Raw genomic sequence first — 21,048 nt, 5'->3', positions numbered from 1 at the left:
AGCGCAAACAATCAACCACACGATGAAAATGGCATTACAGTCCAACCACAAACCTCTGGAATATTGTAACGACTAGACAGTCATAAAATTTGAATTATTTTGTGCGAGACCACAAGTCACTATAAATCATTAGTTTAGCCTCCACACAGTTCTAAAGCTTTTTTTTTTTCTATCAATATATGAAAGCCACATCTGCTCTATGGTCATCAGACACTTTTGGCTGTTTGACAGTTACAGTATTGAGAGCCACTCAATAGCTCGAATTGGAGAGATTTGTTGAGTTATAATTTCAAAAAGGTGTGGCAAACAAATACGAGCACCAGCCAACCATCAGCAGGGCAGAAGCAGAGATTGCTAAAGCATATGCCAATCTGTGATCCAAGCATCTACGTACATCATGTGGCATTACTGAGCTCGGGTGGTGATCACATCAGAAGAGTCTACTTTCATCCTTTGAGCGTTTGTCTCCTCAGAAGTAGATTTGACTGTGGAACAGAAGGTTCCTCCTGCCCCCAGGCTGTTCCTGTGAAGGTCTGCTCCTCCTCTGATCAATCCCCCGTGTCCTTTTGTGGGTTGTCCAACAGGCCAGCCAAGCAGACAGGCTAAGTCAGACATGCTTTTTGCTTACTTTAGTCTTCCTCTGTTGACCAGAGGCAATACTGCCCAGCTGGACTAAGTTTGCCTGCCTTCTCTTTATCTTCGCGGATGCAGACTGCAGTTGTCTTGGGTAACACACAATTGGATTGTGTTCCCCATGTGGATGTGAATATGGATGTGTGCGCTGGGGAAAAGGACTGGATGTATACTACATCATAACCTCAGAGGAATGCATCGTGTCTCTCTGCAGGATACGTCTGTGTGTGCATGTCTCCATTGTGAGCTTCTCAGAACAATGCAGCCAGTGTGAGCCAGCACTGTAAAGTGGTCTGTGGTGCGACCAGGTGTCTGCCGAGTTGATCCCAGGGGTCCTGTGTCAAGAATGCTTTGGATATCCTAACACCTCACACTGCTTCCAAGGAAGGAGGGTATGGTAAGCAGGGGGAAGATTAGGCAACTTGAGAGGCCCCCGAAGATCACAACCCACCACAGCAGCATGCTAAACACACAGGAAGTCATATCTCCAATTTTTCAGGCACTGTGTGATTAAAATATCTATTATCTATATCTAGTACATATTCTAGGCAACCGTGTACAAAGTAGCGTACGGATTACATTGTCAGAACAAAAAACATGTATTTGCATTACCTCAATTCAAGAAATGTATATCAATATACTTGACATTGTTTTTGATTACATAACATTGCCATTTCATATTAAAGCTCAGTGAATATAGTATTGTACATTTTGCGTTCAGTTGCCAATGCTAGAAAGTCAAATAGTGTAACGCCGTAATCTCCAAATGAAGGCACTTGATCTACCAAGCAGCCAAAAAACTAAAAATGGATCTGAATAAATTCCACATTCATATATTTATAAACCAAACGGTGTCTGTCAGCAGCCGCTAGAAAGAATCATCAGCAACCCAGAAAATACAGCTGCTTTGCCCGTCTTTTCCACTTTGAGTGGGGACAAAGATGTCAGGTAAATGGATCATGCCATTTGGTGCGCGAGCGGCTCTTTGATTTTAAGATATTAATCCAAGCCTGTCTTTGTACTTGTGCCTCGCTGCTTTTTCCAGATGGAAACTGAAATAAATTCAATCTCTTTCCTTTGGAGAACTTTTACTGGAGTCGGAAACACTATTTTAGTTAATGTATACTCCATTTCACAGTGCTCTGAAAATTGGCAGCCTTTGCAGTCTTTATCAAGTTAAAGTAAGAAATACATGGCTCACAGTTGTCTGCAGATATATAAATTAGGTCTGTATGCCAACCCAAGTTTTATCCTCGTCTAGTGTCCCTTATATTCAAAAAGACAAAGCAAAGGTTCTCATACAGAGGCAGGGGTGAGCTGTATTGAGAGGAAACAGGGCTGTGTTAAGAGGGACAAAATATAACCTCCCCCTCTCACCTCCCATTCTGGGTCTGCCACCAGTTTTACTCTCCGAGGTCCCAGTTGCACCCTAGTCATAACCAAATAGACAGCTGGCAGTCAGTTATGTTCCCACACTTCACACAGAGAGCAGGGTCCCTCAGCACCTCGCAATGTCAAATGCACCATTCAGACACCCCTAAATATTTAATCAGGACAAGTAAAAGCCAATCTTCTACATCCACTAGCATTAAACATTTAATACCCGCCTGACATGATATCTAGTCAACCGAGACTTAGTCAAGAAACGTGTGTAATGGAGAGCTACAAAGACTTGTTCTCTTCCTGGTTAAATCATACAAAGACAAATCCCACAGTAAAAAAAAAACAAACAAAAAAACACAAGCACACACACACACACACACACACACACACAAAAACACACACACGCAAACTGGCATAGGTACATTTCTATCCCACATATATCAACTGTGAGAGGTGAGGCAGGGAGAAGGCTGGTGAATCCCATCAGTCATGGCTTTAGACTAAGGTTAAAAGCGGGACAGGGCAGCCACTGTCAGCGCGAACAAACCAACCAAGGACAGAGAGGAAGGGCTGAGGGCAATATGCTGTATAACGCACAAAAATAACATCACAAATCCACACAAGGTCAGGCTCTTTTATGAAATGGTTACATTACAGTTGTTGATATAAACAAGGTGTTAGTCCTGCAATCAAATGAAAACGCCACCTTCTTTTACACGTCTGGTGACGGGTCTTGGAGTTCTATTGCACTTCTATTGTGATATACAAGTGATATATACAGTATACTTTACTATAACGCAGCTTTTGAAACCAGGAAAAGACCACACTTATGTCCCAAATCTTAGTTGACATCAACATATCTATATATTGCAGAGCCCCTTCTTGAGGCAATCACTAACATTTAGCGGAGCTCCTTATGGTGTCAGAAATGGCTTATTAGCCCTTTGCTGCATGTCATCCCCTCTCTCTCTCCCCCCGTTCCTATCATTCTCCAGCACTAAAAGAGGCAAATAAAAGACCTAACAAAATTTAAAAAAAACATGAAAAAGGTACATGGGACTAAAAAGTGTCATTCTGCAATAAATCATCTGTCAGAAACTTGCTGAATATGTTCAGTGCAAGTCATGGCCTCTAATTGCGCAAATGATCATGAGAACACCGTGAGCCTGGTTGCTGCTCTACAAATGTCAGTATCTGGATGAAGATGGTGTGTGTGGTCCAAGTCGATAGTATCATATTGTGCAAACACACATATACAGTATATATACTATACATACATACACAAACACACACACACAGATGCAGATACTGGAGGTGACCCAGCGCAGTGACAGGGTGGGACGTGACTTGATTAAGAATGGTGAGGTAAGAGTGATAAAGTACCATCTAAATCCACCCACATCCTGTGACCCTGCAATAAGTCAAACACCAACGACAGCTACACACACCATAAATAATGTTGTCTGATGTCAGGCTGGAGCGGCCTTTTTGCTCAGGTTTAGATTCATTGTTTGACTAAATGTAGGAATAAAAGTGGAAAACTTTGCTTTCGGGAAAACAAACACAAAGCACACATAGCCCACATAACAACTAATAAGATTCTAAAGGCGGCTAAATCTAACTTTCTGTTCTCCATTTCACACTCTCTGGGGCCACAGACACAGATGCAAACACAAATAGCACGCGCGCGCACGCACGCACGCACGCACGCGCACACACACACACACACACACACACACACACACACACACACACACACACACACACACACACACACACACACACACACACACACACAGAAATCTTGTGTTAATTCATGCAATCACACCCAAACACTTGAACGCATCATGTGGGGTTAATAGAGCAGGTGTTCACTGCGGAGCTCTTTCTGCACTCTTGGCTTCACAGCCAATATTCTGGGCTAATTTGAATAAAAAAAAATCTGCAAACATTTGCTGGACTATTCAGTCCAATGTTCAATCTGCTGCTCTTTGACACTGTGCCACCGTGCATCTCATTTACATTCCTGAAGCCAGCATTGCACCATCATGTGGTGGAACTGAGAGAGGAAGGAGTGAAGAGGAAAAGGAAAGAGGGAATGATGTGTTTCCATGTGTGCGAGAAGAAAATGCTTAAGTATTCAGCTTGAAAAATAATGTGACTTACATGCACAAATGTGTCAGCAGAATATCATCAAGGTCAAGGTAGAAAATAGAATTCTGTTGCTCTTTTTGAACAAACCGGCACAGGTGCAAGAAAGGTAAAAGTAGAAAAAGGCACAGATATTTGACAGGGAAATAATGGTGTGGAAAATATATGAAATTGTAGGGAAGGTCTTGAGATTTGGGTAAACAGTCACTGCAGGCACTGGCATTGTCAAGACTCTCTTTCTCTATATATAAATAAGAGAATATATATAAAAATGAGGGGGAGAGAGAAAGATTCATATATATCTCTAACTTCCCTGAATCCAAAAATTTAAACAGAAACCGAAAACAGCAGGATAAAGTCTTTTGAAAAAAATAATAAATGAGGAAAGAGGATGGAGGCAGGAAAACATGCTCCCATGATGATACACCGCTTGCTTTTATGCATAGCAAGAGTTTCCACTCAATTTTCTCTTCTTATTTCGGCACCATCCTGAAGATAATATCTCTCTCGGTCTCTTTCTCTGTTCCAAAGGCACGATGAGGGTTGCATAAAATTAGCTGCTTGACAAGGGGAACGTGTCCAGAGGCAAGATGGAGGACCTTGTTTCCAAAGAGTCTCGACACACTCTGCTCAACCCCCCATATCCCCAAGTAACAACACACAAGATCAGATAGAGAAGGGAGAGGGGCCTGTTTAAAATAGCACTCCACAGACACTCTTCTGAAGATTTTAACTAGCAGCAAAAAAAATACAGAGCGTAAAATTAGGAACTCAGCGTAGACATTTTCTACACGTTTGGCTTTTACCACCCAAAAAGTATATGTGGTGTGAGTGGATGTTGTTGTGTTGTTTATTACAGTCAAAAGGAAACAGAAGCTCTTGTTAAAAAAATAAAATTAAAATAAAAACACGGGTGAAACTGTCATCTAACACCCTTCATGCACTGCAAACAGACAGGTCGGAGCCTTAAATGCTTCATCTACTCTCTGGTATCCCAGTCCAATTACAACTCGTCTCACCAAGCCCTCTTTTTCCACACTCTCACGGGCTGTCAGATTCTGATATGGAAGGGCATTGCAATATTGAAGGTCGGTCAGTCTGCGCACTTAACCTCATTTCCCATCACTCTGCTCTGCTTCTCCCAGAAGAGCCTTTTGATTGGTGTCCATTTGAAAAGCCAGCTTTGGGTTTGACGGGAGGGGAACGGAGGGTAGGGGTGATCAGAGCAGCCTCGGCGTACAGCCTGAGAAAGGAGCTTTTTGGAGCACGACTCCTGACTGCAGTCAGTTATAATGGTTTTCAATTAACAAGGGGAAAAGACTGAGAACTAATCTGTGCTAGCACAGGAGAACCAGCCATGCAATATTCATGTACACAAACTAATGAAAGCCCAGATTAGCCTACATATTTACATGGGGTCGGTGCTCTGTCGTCCACACATTAAAAGGAGTCCGTTACCAAGCAGAGAGAAAGTAAAAGAAGAAAAGGGGATGATGGTACATTGGGAAATGTAATCAGACAGAAAAGAGATAATGAAGAGTAGAAAGGAGATCAAGAGAGAACAAAATCAAGGAGAGAAAAAAAATGAGGTCAACGGGACACTGGGAAGACCTTGAACGAAAAGGAAATGGGATCATGAGATAAAGATGTGAAGAAAAGAAAGAGGAGGTGCGACTCCTCAAAAGAGATTAAGAATCATCTGCATTTTGCCTTTTCATCCGCTTTCGCCGTAATCATCTCTCTAAAGGCAGACACCAGCCCCCACTCCAAAATGACACCAACCTGAATGAGTGATCTTGACAAATTGGACTGCTTGAGAAAAGAGGGTGCCCCTTTGACTGAGGAGAGGAGCAGCAGACAGTGGGAAGTCTACGGCAAGACAAAGATATAACTGTAATTGGCTGCTATACTCTACTTCCTTCCCCTAATCTCCTACCATGGAGAGTGGCGACTAGGGAAAATGGGACAGCGAGCACGAACAGATTGCCTCAGCAGCAAAAATGCTCCGCAACCACGAATTTCAATAATGTCTCAAATGTTATGTACATGCATCAGAACAATATGGGAAATTCATCCCTAATCCTTAGTAGGTCACAGAAGACTTAAAAGACTTCAAAGCTGGATTAATGTGTGACTGGACATACCAATTCCACACTGGGTAACTTCTTACCAAGCATTAACATTGTATGTCAAACAAGAGGCTAATCGTGGGTTTAGTTTGAAAATATCCTTTGACCTTTTGTAGAGGTCTCAGAATTAATTTTATGCTCCACAGATATCTAATTTTATGCTTTTATGGACTTACACATTTGCAGAATAATGGAAATGTCCTGATATTTTTCTTCACTTAGAAAAGCACTGAGCTTGGTGTGCTGCTGTTAACTGCCTGCTTCGGTTTTATTTCATGACCAGTATATCGGATGTTTGTGTACATACGCTGATGAGCTTACACAGCAACAAAAAGGACGAAAGTTCTGGCTGATTCGAGAAAAACTCTTGTTCTTGTGTTTCAAGGACCCAGGGATACTAATGAATTCACAGTTCTACCAATGTGCTGGGCTAGCAGCTTCTCCCCCCCCACTCTTCTCTACCTGCTTCAACTTTCGGAAAATGAAATGTGAGAAATGGGGCAATTTACAGCTAAAGGCTGTTTCTTCCTAAGAGGCACCGACATAAAGATGGAGTACAGAGGATATGCAGAGGTAGATGGGGAGAGATGAGGGGTTTGAATTTAGACAAAGAGAAAAAAGGAAGAGAAAGATGTGAGACAGGAAAGCAAGACGTTGGCATTAATATGAGTGTCATCTGAGGGTAGACAGAAGTGCTTGAATTGCATTTTTGGCCTTTAACTTCTCTTATACAAAGAAACTGGAGACGAAGAGCAGCTCTTGATCTTTCCAATCAGCTACCATGATACCATGACAAGAGCTGCTCAGATATTCAACAAGCAGAAACAAAAAAAGGATGTCAGCATGAAGAAGTTCGCTACACTCAGAGAAGTTTGAAAGATATAAAGAAGTTGGAAGAAGCAGGCAGAACAAAGGCGGTGGAAGTAAGGACGACAGAAACAAATGTGATAGGTCCGCCACCATCTGCTTCTGATCATGTCTGGGGTCCACACTGCAGCTGAAACACTCTGTAGCCCACCATTTCCCAGGGTAGTGCCATAGCGCTGTTACAATATCTAATCCTAATGCTCTCATTGCAATTAATGTTCAAGTAGTCATGTGTGTGAATTGTTGCCTACAGACAGCAACATAACATGTGGAGGTGTTAGCCGTCTGCGTTTTTATTCTCATTTAATGAAATGGTGAGACACTGACAGGATCTTTGATAGACATGGTGTCCGTTTCATGCCGCTCGGTGGAATAAACTAAGCACCGACAGAGACAAAGCTTTCTGATTGCTCTGACATCACATCTGTTAACTCCTCAGCACAGCTTTGAGAGGATGAGACTAGGAGGTGAAGGAGGAGGAGGGGGGGGGAGCTGGGAGGAGTGTCATTTCTTGCCTGTATCCCCCTCCCTTCCTCTTGGGACCAGTTACAGTTTCATTTGATAGGAATTGGAAAACCACCATCTGTAATTAGATTACAAATAGATAGATGAAATGAGAAAAACTTCGTAGGTAATTAACTCAAACCATATTCTAATCAGGTTTCATAACTCCCCCTCCTCTTAGCAACCTCCGATCTGAATCCTCTCACAAACCCCCCGGGACTCTCCATTGCACAAGCCAAGAAGAGACGGGCCCTCAAACAAGATCATTTGACGCTAATTTCCCAAACAGGGAAGCACTCAAAGACGCTCTTTGATTGAGACAACTAAGCATGTGCATCAATAGCTGATGACGGAAGTAACAGAATGCGCACTGAATGAAAAGGTAGAGAAACGTCTTTCTGTCTCATGTTGTTTAGTGTACGTCTCCCGCGATGAGCAGTTCCCGTGCGACGGTGACAGTTTCCGTCATCGCAGGAAACAAGGGCAGGGAATAAAATGAGTCTCTCTTTATGGGAATGAGGACAAGTGGTTGTGATAACAGTCAAAGAGGTGTCTCAGAAGGAGTGTCGCCCGCCACATCTACATTATCTGTCAACCTGCCAGTCCATCTGTCCGTTTGCCAAACAGCGCTCAGAAGACTGACAAACTCCATTTACAAAGGAATCACGCGTCTCATGCACTGTGCAATGAGGGAATAGTGGCACACTGATCAGCAATTTTGCCATTGTTCAACATTTTTCATCAGTTTCTAATTATTACTCCTGTAGTAGAACTAAAGAATTCCAAAGTGTTTCATCAAAGCTGTCTCGCCAACAGTCATCAGACTGACAGCTCAATGACGAAGCCATTACATTTGTCTCTCACTTTGATTACAAATCCATTTCAAATGTCAAGTCAATTTTGGTTTTCCAGAACAAAACACAGACTCGGCTGAAACAACAAGAGCAAGAAACAACTATTACTCTATAACTGGGCCTCTTCTGTTTTTGACAATATTATTTCTTGATAAACAAAGTCATTGTGCATCTTACAAGGCTGGGTGATGAAACAAGCTTGAAAATGTTCACATAAAATCTTCCACAATAACACATTTATGAGACTCATTTTTGACATTACATATTTTGTTATTTTTACCGGTTGCCACATCGACAAAGGCCGTGCGATGCAGGTCTCCAGCTGAACGACCTGACACTTAGGTGCGGCGACGTGGAGGCGCAGAAGTTCCCTGGCAATTGATGTGATGGTAATCACTGCAGTTAACATATTCATTATTTAATCTAATTTATTCAGAGTTCCATGTAAAACTATGTTGGTTCTATTGAATGTTTGTCACCAATTTCATTCTGACAATAAATAATTGTATATTAGAAACCATAATTAACTGTAAATTGAGAATGTATCATTATTATTATTATTATTATTATTATTATTATTATTAGATATCGTTACAATCATTGACATGGATAATAATATAACAAATATATGGCCATAAGCTTGCGCTCAGTAAAAACTATAAAAACGTACTGACAGAGCCAACAGTGTTTACCTGAGGGGGAACCGGAGGGTTGGTGCTACTAACGGGTGTCAAGATTTTGATTCAAAATGGAAAATTGATCGAAATAAGCTTTTGAATTCAACCTTGGAAAAGCATGATCTGTGAGACTCCCAGTATTTTTTTTCCAATGGGGGGAAACAAACACTTGAAAGACAACACAGCGTAGCTTACCCGGGAGCCTGGACACCATGACTACTGCCGGAGTCAGAGATGACGGAGAAACAACAGAACCGGAAAGTTCTCCCGCTTCCCTGAAGTCACCAGTGTGGCAACATTTCATCTTTCCTGTGAGAACGAACGCCTCAATGGGAGAAAAACTACAGTTTGTAGGCTGTGGTAGATTTAGAGACTGCAGCAACCAGTGGATAGCTTTTTACGATAAAGCATGTGGGCACCGACAGGGTGCATTCAGGTGTAACTCTGCTCAGGTAGATATTACTTCACCATTTATTTAAATAGAAAATAGTTGTTTGCTGCTATAATGCTTTGAATCCCGTATACTGCACATTTAAGGCCTTGAACCATGTAATTTCATCAAATGCTGATTTGCAGCAACAGGCACAAACCAACTTATTAAATTAGATTTCTAACATAGTGCCAAAGAGACACACTTGAAAACACCAGCTGGCACCCAGCATTGTCAACAGATTTGCAGTGAACAGGATTTTACCAGATCAAAATTGTTCCTTTGAGACCAAGAGCACGTTGGCACATGGAGGACTGCTTTAATTTCTAAACACCTGCTCACTCTCTACTTAGACTACAACATACAACCAGTAGAGAGCTTTTCCTACCCTCCAACAAACAATCCTGGTCTGCCATTTCACCGGGAGTGGTACCACAGCCAACCGGTCTCCCCTGGGTGTACCCATGTATGCATGTGTATGCGTGTGTGTGTGTGTGTGTGTGTGTGTGTGTGTGTGTGTGTGTGTGTGTGCGTGTGTGTGTGCGTGAGAATCAGAAGAGCCACCATCGCAGCAGCCTGCACCTGCTCTGCCTGAGGCCCTCCTCTGTTAGCTAGAAGCAGCAGCACAATGCAGAGATGGGGGAGTGAGGGGATGGAGTGTTAGAAAGCTGGGGGAAATAGATCTTCTGGCATAAATGTCAACAGCCTATAGTGCATTTGAGGGCCTAATATGTATTCATATACGAGTATATGAGTTTTTAGCTCCTAGCTGTTGAGCTTGTGTGCACGGCAACGCAATAAATAATACAACGTCCGAGTTGCCTGGAAGAAAATAAAAGCTTGATGCTTCTAGGTACGAAGTTTGTGTGCAAGTTCAGCAGTGCAGCCTAAAGGGGACCTGCTGAAGGAAGGCAGCTTAGCCTGTTTGAAGTCTTCTGCTGCTGGTCAGAGTCTGATGGACACATGCAGTCGTGTTCACTGACAGACTCAGGCATGGATAATTTCACATGTCCAAATGCCAGCCAGCATGGCTGTGTTACAGCAATGTCCCCAGGGCACTGTTGTAAAACTGTGCACTACCTAGCAGCAACAAACGAGAAGCATTCCGTGTCTGTACAGTATAATATATCCATTCATTATACCACAAGGCTCAGCAGTTTGAGTCAGCACCTCAGCACCTGAGCTGTACCGTAGCTTTATCCAGACCTAATGGGGCAGCTGAACTATACTATTCTGACAAAGATACTACTGCAGCATTATGCCCGGAAAGTTCTACATCAGTTGCAGCCTTCTCTGCAACTGAAAAACACAACATTGTTCAGGAAGACGCAGAGGAGGAGGCTAACACATACTCCTAAATGTAAATTTGGAGGGTAATTTCACACCTGAAGCGTTACACCAACTGTTGTGTGCCAAGTTTCGGTCTTTTGTTCCAATGAGTGATTATGTATCTTTTTTACAGCCCTCATTCAAGCAGCTGGACCGATGCATATACCAGTTTTTGTAGCAGAAGACGGAGTAGTATCACAGCACTATACACGTTATGTTTAGCATAGTTTCATCATGCAGAACACCCAGACAGGTGGCGAAGGCGGCAAACACATTTTACATGGCCATAAAGGCAGGCATTACTTAAAATAATGTAATACCACACCATAGACATTGTGTAGCGTCTGGCCGGCCCCTGAAGGACTGTTCAGCCCTGGACAGTATATTTAAACAGTTAAGAAGCCACTGATGCTTGAGATTTCACAGTGGTAACTGGAGCACTCTCTAGACTGCTGAACAATACATGCTCTAATGTGGCCTCTGACCCCAGTCACAGGAATATAGATCAGGAGCTAGGGCTGGAGGCTGCAAGAAAGAAGGAAAGGGTACAGTATTTTAGTAGCCTCTCTCTGATGGATGATAATATTGTGCAGTTGTCATAAATCATGTCCTATCTGACACAAGGATATCGCTCACTTGTCGAGACAAACATTTTCCAAGAGACTTCAAGACAAACAGAAAAAAAGGGCATTTTAAAATGCACAAACACACACACACACACACACACACACACACACACACACACACACACAGCACATGAGACAAACAAGTTGACACATATATTCACGGACACACAAAGAAATCTTTCACATTTCTTTTTTTTCCTACACAGCTCATTTAAAGGAAGGTGGCAATGCAATTTGCTGGAGCCAGAGGGGCGCGGTACACATTAAGGTTCAAGTCACATCCACAAATCTAGTCTGCAGAGAGTGGCAGAAACAAACAACCCAAACACTTTCAGGTTTAAGACGCAGACAACCGCAGGAACACGCACAACAGGAGGTAACATTGTTGGGATGAACACAGAGGGGGCAGAGAGCAGCCACAGTGAGGGGGGAGGGGGCAACGACCACATTATACCGTACGTAGCTATGGCTCTATTAGACTGTAACAGAACCCCTAGTTAAATATATAAAATCTATGAGGCATGAGATCATTTGCAACAGGGAAGCATGTGGGGGGGTGGACCATGGAGGCTTGTTCTATAGTCCTCATTACTGAATTTATCCCAGTGTGCCTGTCAGTCACCACCTGTCTGTCTGCCTTGTTAAGGGTGCTGGAATCAGGAATCTCCCTTAGGAGACAAGCCCACGGAGTATAAGGAAGAGCTCCTTGCCCACATATCTTAAAGACTATAAACATATGCCTGACATAAGTATCCCAATATAAGCCTCGTATAAATAAATCCAAACTTACGAGAGGGAACAGCAGCTAAACCCTGCCCTGAGAGACGGAGAGGGCTCAGTGGGTCGTGCTCGGCATCATTTCTCTTTCCTTCCTGCAGGATTTTACAGCCAGCAGTAAAAAAACTCTCAAAGCTACACCCTCACCACATTCAGCATGGCAGGAAAAGTAAGGAGAGGCAGGGAGAGATAGACCAGAGTGACGGTGAGGGGAACTAAAACAATCTGCTTTGGGCTTGGTTGTTTCTGTGACCCCTGGAGAAACACTCTGCTGAGGCAGTTTGTGTGCGTGTCTGCTACACCGTTAGACTGCAAAAACATTGCACAGCACCTACTGCTTTTCTGAAGGGGACGGAGAGGCCCGACTAATCTTGTTTGATTCTCTCTTGCACTGTGCCATTTATACAAGTGGGCAGTGGTCATGAAGATTCAGGGGTTAATTGACTCCGTTCTTTCAAGGTCAATAATCATCAATAATATACTCAAGACCTAGATACTGACCACTCAGGTGCCAGACCAGGCCGTCAACCCAAGGAATGGAATGTCCAAGTCCTGGCTACATGAAGCCTACAGCTAAGCCACGGACACACTCCTGGAAAATTGAGCCTTCAAAGAAGGGCTTATGAATCCCATCTCTGACAATAGAAGAGATGGAATTAGTGGGATTTAGGGGCGTCAGCATGAGGCAGGGTGGTATTAGTGGTGCTCTTCACACATTTCTATCCAGGCTGGATCACAGGCCCTCTTTAGAACACACTAGCAACAAAAGTCTGTCACAACACACAGCACTGCGTTGGATGGAGACAGCTGCAGGGCCTGAAGACTAAGCGGATACTATGCCCGGCCCACTGGAACCAGCCCAGTGTAGAGTTCTAAAGGAATGTGGGAACTGCGGTTTTGGCAGCTGTACTCTGATAAATGTTGTGAAACAGAGGAAAGTATGCATGTTTTTCAGGCCACATATTGAAGGGATGCGTCTTGAGTGCCATTGACAGCCCTTATTCAAAACGTGTTTTAGCCAGTTTATGTCTGAAACACTGGCTCTCAGTATTTGCAAGACTGAGTACATAAGACAGAAGCTTAACCAATGAAAAGAATAGAGCTTAAGTCCTGCAGAGGACTGTTCCACCTCATAGAACAAGGAAATGTGTTCCTATTGATGTGGTCCATCAAGTCAGGTCTGCTTTATTCCCTGTGGAGGCACCCAGAGGCAGGCACCTCCTGAGCCCTGAGAGCAGCTGACCGCACCCCTGGAACAATGACCTCAATAAACTCGAACATAGCTCCATTTGCTCGAACAGAAGCACTGGGTGGTAAAGGAAAGCTGTAGCAAATCAGAAATGGGTGCTCTGAGGCTTGGAGGAAATCATTACAAATGGACCATTCTACACATAAATCAATCTTTGCATTTACTACTTGCTATCCAAAAATCCATCTCCACACTCACAGTGGCATGTGCAGGTCCCAGGAATGAGGATTAATGAGAGCAGGACGGCCCAGTCACCATTGTCTCTATTGTTTCTCCTGTTGTATTTTGACATTGGACTCCCAAGAGTGTTATGGGGCATATACCTGCAGCTTGCGCGTCCTGCAGACCACTGCATCACAATAACACTAAGAAAGGCCTTGCATTCCAGGAAGCTCTTCCTTCTGTCCTCCATCTCTGTCCAGCTCTCCCAATGGGAGGGGGTGGACTGGGATTAACAGAGCAAGTACAGGACATAAATTTCCGCTATATTGCTGAGTCGCTGTTCCCCACGCAACCCCCTCCTTTACCTGAACCAATCCCCTGCCCCCACTGCTATCGTTTCACGCCCCAGGAGGATAGGCCAGGGGGCTGGCCACGCAGCCGCATCCCGTTCCATTCGGCATGCTGGGCCGTAAATACTGCGCAGCATCAGGAACAGCAGGTGCTATCACTCCCTATCATTAATTATCCCTGCTGCATCACTCTAGGGCCTCTCACTCCTAAACTCCGAATCTCCTGCACCATCTTATTCTCTAGCCTCCAACCCATTCCCTCTCTTTCTCGAATTCCAACCATCTCAAATTCTATCAATGTCTACGGCTCTACAGCAAATCTTCTCAATATCCACCAATTTATCTCCCTATTTCCTACAATCTCACAATCTAGTCATCATTCATTTGTTCCCTGATGTATCTCAATCTATGTCCAGCACTCAGCCTCTCCCAAGTGATTCCTTCCCCCACTGACAGCCTCACCCCCACTTTCTTCTCTACTCAGATGTGTCTTCTAGCGCTTCTCTTCACATTCTGATGGGTTTTCCCCTGCTGTAAATGTATTCCAAAACTGCCGGGTTGCTGCCAGCCAGGAGACGTCACAGGGACTGATGGAGCGCTGGAGGGAGAGATAGCCCTTTCCCCCCCACCGGAGAGCTCATAAATAATACCGAATCAAAGAGGAAAAGCAGCATGAGAAACTCCCCAAAGTGAAAAGCCAATGAACATGGTCAGGGATGTAAGAGTGCGCCTGCTGATGGTAAAAGTCCAAGCTTCCTGTGAGCCTAGCCACAGAAACACGAGCAGGGCATCCTGTCGCTCTCAGGTGAGAAGACCTAATGTCAACTGTGTGGAACCCACAGAAACATCTGGCACAACCACAAAAAACAAACAGTCGCTTCCTTCTGACTTGGTCACACTGCCACAGGGCATAATGTGAACTGTAAATGCACTGCCTGGCTTTGTAATATGAGACCACCCAACATATTAACAGGTTGTGAGCAATTCTGCTCAAGAAAACATTGGCTGATGATGAAATAAAAACACATCTGGCAGCAAAAAATAAAAAGGAGCATGGAATCTTTTTCAGCTGTTGCAAAAGACATTCATGGAAAAGGAAAACACAGTCACACTCAACGTCCCATACAGACAGGTATAAGTCGAACATAAAGTTGCCAACCCAATGGAGTCCATAATTAATATCCAAACCACTTTGGACTTGAAAGCACCCAGTGTCTTAAAAACCAATCCCAAAGGTTCTTTATTCTTTGAATGTAAACTGGTGGCTTTCATTCCTTTCAGTGCACTTCAGGCGCACTGCCATCTCTTACCTGACTCAATGAGTTAGCTTTCCCTCAGGATAGGTGCTAGCCACATTACCTTCCTCTAATACACAGGTGTCAAACTCCGGCCTGCGACGCCATTTTATGTGGCCCGCGAATCCGCCAGCAAAAAAAAAAAGAAGACGACAAAAACAAAAAAAATATGAAAAGTTAGATTTGATAATAAAAATATCCCCATGGTCTAAATTATGAGATAGAAAGTCGAAATTATGAGATAGATAAACACAACAGTCATAGAAGCAGCTCTTCATAAGTTACCCTACATTTGACATAGAAATGGATTGTGAGTACATTGAAGACTACTTTAAACGTGGCTTTACAACAGATGAAATCTATGGGTAAATGGGTGCATTTTTGAAGCAGTGTATGCTAAAAGGTATGTGAGCAGGTGTGCTCCGACCAGATACAGACTTTTAAAAATGTCAGTTTGTGAAGAAACACCATCGCAGAAGCAGCAGGCAATCTGACAACACAGCTAGCCGAAAAGACGAGCAGGTACTTGTCTTTTTCATTAGCTGTTGATGAAAGCACAGACAACACGGATACAACATACATCTATCAGTGTTTATAAGAGGCTGAAGGCAGACCTGACCGTCAGTGACGAGCTCTTGGATTTAGCTGCCATAAATGGGACGACGACGGGGAGGGACATTAGTGATGCAGAGAGGACAAAAATAGCTTTGAACAACGTTAATGTAATAACTTGTGATTGATGATATTTGTTTTTGTTATTTTCTTTAAAAATAACAAAAACAAATTTAATTTAGGGTTAAAACAATTTTTAACCCTAAATTAAAAGGATTGATGTTACAACAGAAATGTGGTTAAATATATCTTTATATTTATATAACTGCATGTACAATATTGTTACACTTGAATAAACAAGAATCAAATGCAGAGGCAGTTAATTAACAATATGTTAGGGAGTAGTTACATTTATACAGTCCTACATTTACAACCGGCCCTTTGAGGGCGACCATGATGCTGATGTGGCCCAGAGTGAAAATGAGTTTGACACCCCTGGTCTAATACAACCCGACCACAGACGACTGCAGTGGCAGCGGCTGCACACCCACCCTACCCCACTCATGCTTTCAGCCATGTTAGCATTCCTCAGCCTCACAAACACAAAACATCAGCGTCTCTTTACTTGAAATGGAAAATGGCTTCATGTGCATTGTTGCACTTGGCTTTCAAAAAAAGAAAACATTGATTATCGGAGACCAGACGGACAGTCTTACCTAACCTTTATCAGAGAGCTATGGCAGCATTTAGTCATATGTCTTTCCCTTCCACATTTGAACATTGTGTAATAGACACACTCTCTGAATCGGCCCAGGTGGTCAAAGCAACTCCACCAAAATCACAGTATAAAAAAGTTAATCACACAAATCCCCTGATAAAAATAAGACTTTACTCTCTTTCTCTCTCCAGAACCGATAAGCTATCTAGCGGCAACATTAAGGGAACGGCTGTTCTCTCTTCTCTCCAACATCACAGATTTGGAATTTTGACTCATTAGTGTAATCCATTACGACGATGCGGACAGGACACTCAGCCTGAATCAATTTGATGCTCCTACACTTTCTATTGATTCCCATCAAACAAGTAGAGTGAAGAGACGGATTGAAAAGCAGATAAACAAGAAGCCAGCACTTTTAAAAGAGAGCATTGTATTCTACAGAAATCACTTGCTTTACCATGTGGAGCACAATAGCTGTTTTTATTCCAGTGCCCTGGCTGCTATGTTCAATATCTAAGTCAGAGGACATCACTGGCAATAAACCAGAGGCCAGGGTGAAGGGATAATACCACACACACACACACACACACACACACACACACACACACACACACAGGAACTCACATAAAAAACACATTGTGGATGGCAAGTAATATAAAATACTGTGCACTGCTCTCTAAGTGCTTGTGTTCATATGTATGCATCTAGCATCCAACATGTCCAACAGGTTAATTAATCAGCATCACACAAAACTGAGTTACCATTTCCCTCCTTGATGAGCACGCTCTGGTGTACCTTAGGAAAAAAAATCTTTGATGAAAAGAGAATCTACACATGAAGGGCAGTGTTGCTTTTAGGATTTTTTAAGCTTGAGCACATATGACTGCAGTGTGGCGGGAATAAATTCCCGCAGTGAGGAGAGGCTTTTAGTCCTCACAAGGGGGTCTCATGGATGATTCTGGCAGATACACTGCACAGCTGTAGAAATCATTAGGGCATGCTCACAGCTTTTATTTCCTCTGTTGATAATTCAACATTAAGACGTTTGGTTTTGGATTGCTTACTTTCATCTCGTCTTTCAGGATGAGGTCATCCGCATAAATGACACAAAAAAATGATTTAAGCCAAGAGATGGTGAGTTACTCAGATCATACACACAGAAGTAGGTTTCAGCTACTACCAGTACCAGTAGATGTGGTTCTACTTCTGATACTGGTAACCAGTGAGCCGTTTAATGGGAGGTTGTAAAGACACATCATCATCGTGTCTCAGCTGAGAAGGCAGAAATATCAGGGTTGAAAGGAAGGAAAATCCGGCATATTTTGAAGCTGTTATATAACAAACTCTTTTGGGGGAAGTTTTGAATGATGCAAAACAGTTGATGGAGGAAAGATTCTTTAATTTTTCTTTCTTTTCACTCAAGACCAGTGTAAAGCCCACTTCTGCAAAGGAAGGCTGCTTCTTGTAAGATAAGTGCCCTCTGCTGGTAAAAATCCGAACCATAGGCATCTTAGTGCAACCATTTTTTTATAGACCCCAGATGATTTTCAGATATTTTCCATGTTGTAATACTCCAAGGCAACCAAAAATGGGGCAATAAGAGAATGCAATATAAATTTGTCTAAGAAAATGTCTACTCGTAGAAACAAAAAACCAAGACAGACGTTGTATTCCTCTGCCAGAATCCTCTAAAAGATGTAGAGAGGTGTCAGTTCATTCTGAAACTTTTAGGTGTAAATCTTGCTGAGGTGCAACATTCCACCGTATGTATTCAATTGTCAAAATATTGTTTTCTATTCCTAGCCACAACTCCAGATATTCACTACAGGATACACAAATCACTAACGTCTTGATTAGTCCAGAAAAAAAAGAGTGTCTGCCTGTCTGATGTTGTTAAGAGGTGCAGAACAAACAAAACACAGATCAGAGTATAAAACATTAACAAAGCAACACATGTTATTCCCCTGGATGAGCACTATTAATATGCTGGTATGTACTAGGTTATATACAGTGCAGTGCACAACAGCTGATTACTGTCTCTCTTAAATCATTTAAACGGAGTGGGAGAGAAAATGTAAACTTGCTTATCGTTATAAAGTATTCTTTGGTTACAGTTCAGCTGATCTGGTCAGTACTATCTACAGGTCCGTTCATTTATAGTAAAAGAATAGAAAGAGCAGCAGTCTGTGGCCGAGCCCAATCTTTCTAACTTGTGCTCCAGAGAAACGTTATTTATCGCCATAATTGGAAGAAAATATCAGCCCGACTCACCTTCTTCCGGGGCTGCCATTTCATCATATTTGTAAACCAAAATGGAACAGCATTAAGATATTATATGAGAATGGAATGTAGAGTCAAAGAAATCCAGAGCCCAAGTCATGCTGCCTCCCGACTTCCCTCAATTTTGCAGCAGATTTTCTCCAAGAAGCGATGCATGGTGTTGTGCGAGTCTCAGCTTTGCGGCAATTTTGAGGGGAGACAGCACAGTCAACACAAATCATACACCGGTTAAATCCATAGTTGGGCTTGGAGAATAAATCAGAGACACATGGTGTCGACTGACAATGTTTTTTGGGGGGGAAGGTTCTTGTGCGTAAATCCAAAGTATGAGTCCGTTACGAACCCAGTCCCTCCTCACTCGGCACGCAGGATCGGCGCCTCCAGGACCAATCCGGGCTGTGTGTTAGGAAAGTAGGAAATATTCTTCAACTTTTTTCGAGACGAAGTCGTCCTTGTAGGTAGGCTACACCATATTAGTCCAGCGTGCTACGGAGAGACTATGTCCAGTCTGTTCTCGTCGATCCAGAGGAAACGACAGGAAGACTGACTGTGTGCCGAAACGCAGAAATATTCACCACAGTGGTCGAATCCCGTTTTCCAGCGGTCGAAAACGCACTTTTTTAAGTATTTGTTGAGAAACAGTCCAACAGAGCCCGGCGGAGACAGCGCGACAAACGGGGAGCTTGCTTTCAGAGGGAGGAGGGGGCACAACCACCAAAAAAAAAATCCCTGGAATTTCAGCGAGGAGCTGGAAGGATATCCTGATTCCAGCAACAAACTGGACTACAGCTATCAGATGACTTCCTTCCCTGCGCTCCTCCAGCATTGCAGTTAGCAGGTCTGGAGCGCTGGAGCCGAGCAGGCAGAAGGCAGCAGGGTCATAGCGCCGCCGAATAGTGCGTTTTACGCGCTGAGCTGACGCTGCCGTCCAGACAGGAGGCAGGCTGTGGTTTTGGTGTGTTGCTCAAGGACACATTTCCAGGAACTGAACCTCTGACAGTGTCTCCAGCCACATGCTCCCCTGTTGTGGCAGTCCAACACGCTGTGTATACACGGCACTGACCTATGGTTTGGGGATTTGCGGGTGAAACGTCCTCGCGTGTGGGTCAAAACTAAATTTGATCACAAAGAAAAAGTTGTCAGTATACTTTACATATAACTTTTTAACAGAATTTATATTACCACAACGCATTGTTTAGCAGGACGTACAATAAAGCCATCCAAAGGCTGTTGAAACTGCTCAGCAGGTTTACATAAACCCTGCAATGCTACACAAGCTCATCGCAGTTTAAACTTGTGTTAATGAGCTAATGGGATTCAAATAACATCACACTCCACTAACTTGCTGTCTTGATCTCTATCAGTATAGAGGCTGCCCTCTTTGATTATTTTTGTGGGAATGAGATTGAATTCTTGAAAAAAAGACACTATTCACAAAGGACTGGAGAAAACTAAAGCCTTGTTTGTGTGCACTTTCCTCGTTTCCTCCTTCTGAGAGCAGCTGTCACATATCGTATACTGTGCAATATTTTACCGCACACAGTCATCAGAGGCCTAAGATTGCCAAAGATTTTTGTTTGGCATTAATTGGCCGGAGTCTTTCCAGGCTTAAAAACTGACTTTATATTATTAAATGTGGAAGTGGGCTGAATAATTTAAAACAGACGACATGGTTATTCTCGTAAGAAACCTCTCACCACAATCACTGCCACAGTATAAGAATGAAAACAGCCAACAGTTGCAACAGATCCAATGGTGCTGAACCCAGATGCTGAAGCACAAAACCAAAATATCAATCACTGAATATGTAACAGCATCAATGCAGTAAATACATTATTGTCTATTCAAGAGGAATTATTTCAAAGTAAAAGAAAGGTGAGTCAAAGAAATAGTCAATATTGAAACAAGATGAAATCCGTTTTAACAACGAGTGTGTGATTTAAATAGGTTTAAGTAATGGACTCTATGGAGCTGTGAGTTGGTCAATAAGGTGGTGTCTGTTCAGGGTCAGCTGGGTTGCAGTGCACCTAAGGGTCACTCAGATAACAAAAGACAAGTAGGAGGAGGGGGACAATCTGGCAT

The 21,048-nt window shown here is 43.0% G+C and overlaps 1 protein-coding gene across 2 annotated transcripts in view; it reads right to left on the bottom strand.

The window, feature by feature from the left end:
• The window catches only part of LOC137867029 (tetratricopeptide repeat protein 28-like), a 111,480-nt gene extending 91,712 nt beyond the window's left edge, over positions 1-19,768 (bottom strand). For both annotated transcript variants that reach the window (XM_068703417.1, XM_068703418.1), the window contains exon 1: positions 18,958-19,768. In XM_068703417.1, coding sequence (XP_068559518.1) covers positions 18,958-18,984 — 27 coding nt within the window. In that variant the 5' untranslated portion in view covers positions 18,985-19,768. The remainder of the gene's footprint in view (positions 1-18,957) is intronic.
• Positions 19,769-21,048: the final 1,280 nt, after the last annotated feature.

The sequence above is a fragment of the Cebidichthys violaceus genome, unplaced genomic scaffold (genome assembly GCF_023349555.1).
Source record: "Cebidichthys violaceus isolate CVI_PGR_0920_01 unplaced genomic scaffold, fCebVio1.0.p SCAF_9, whole genome shotgun sequence".
Classification (NCBI taxonomy): Eukaryota; Metazoa; Chordata; class Actinopteri; order Perciformes; family Stichaeidae; genus Cebidichthys; species Cebidichthys violaceus.
This window is presented reverse-complemented; position numbering and strand designations above follow the sequence as displayed.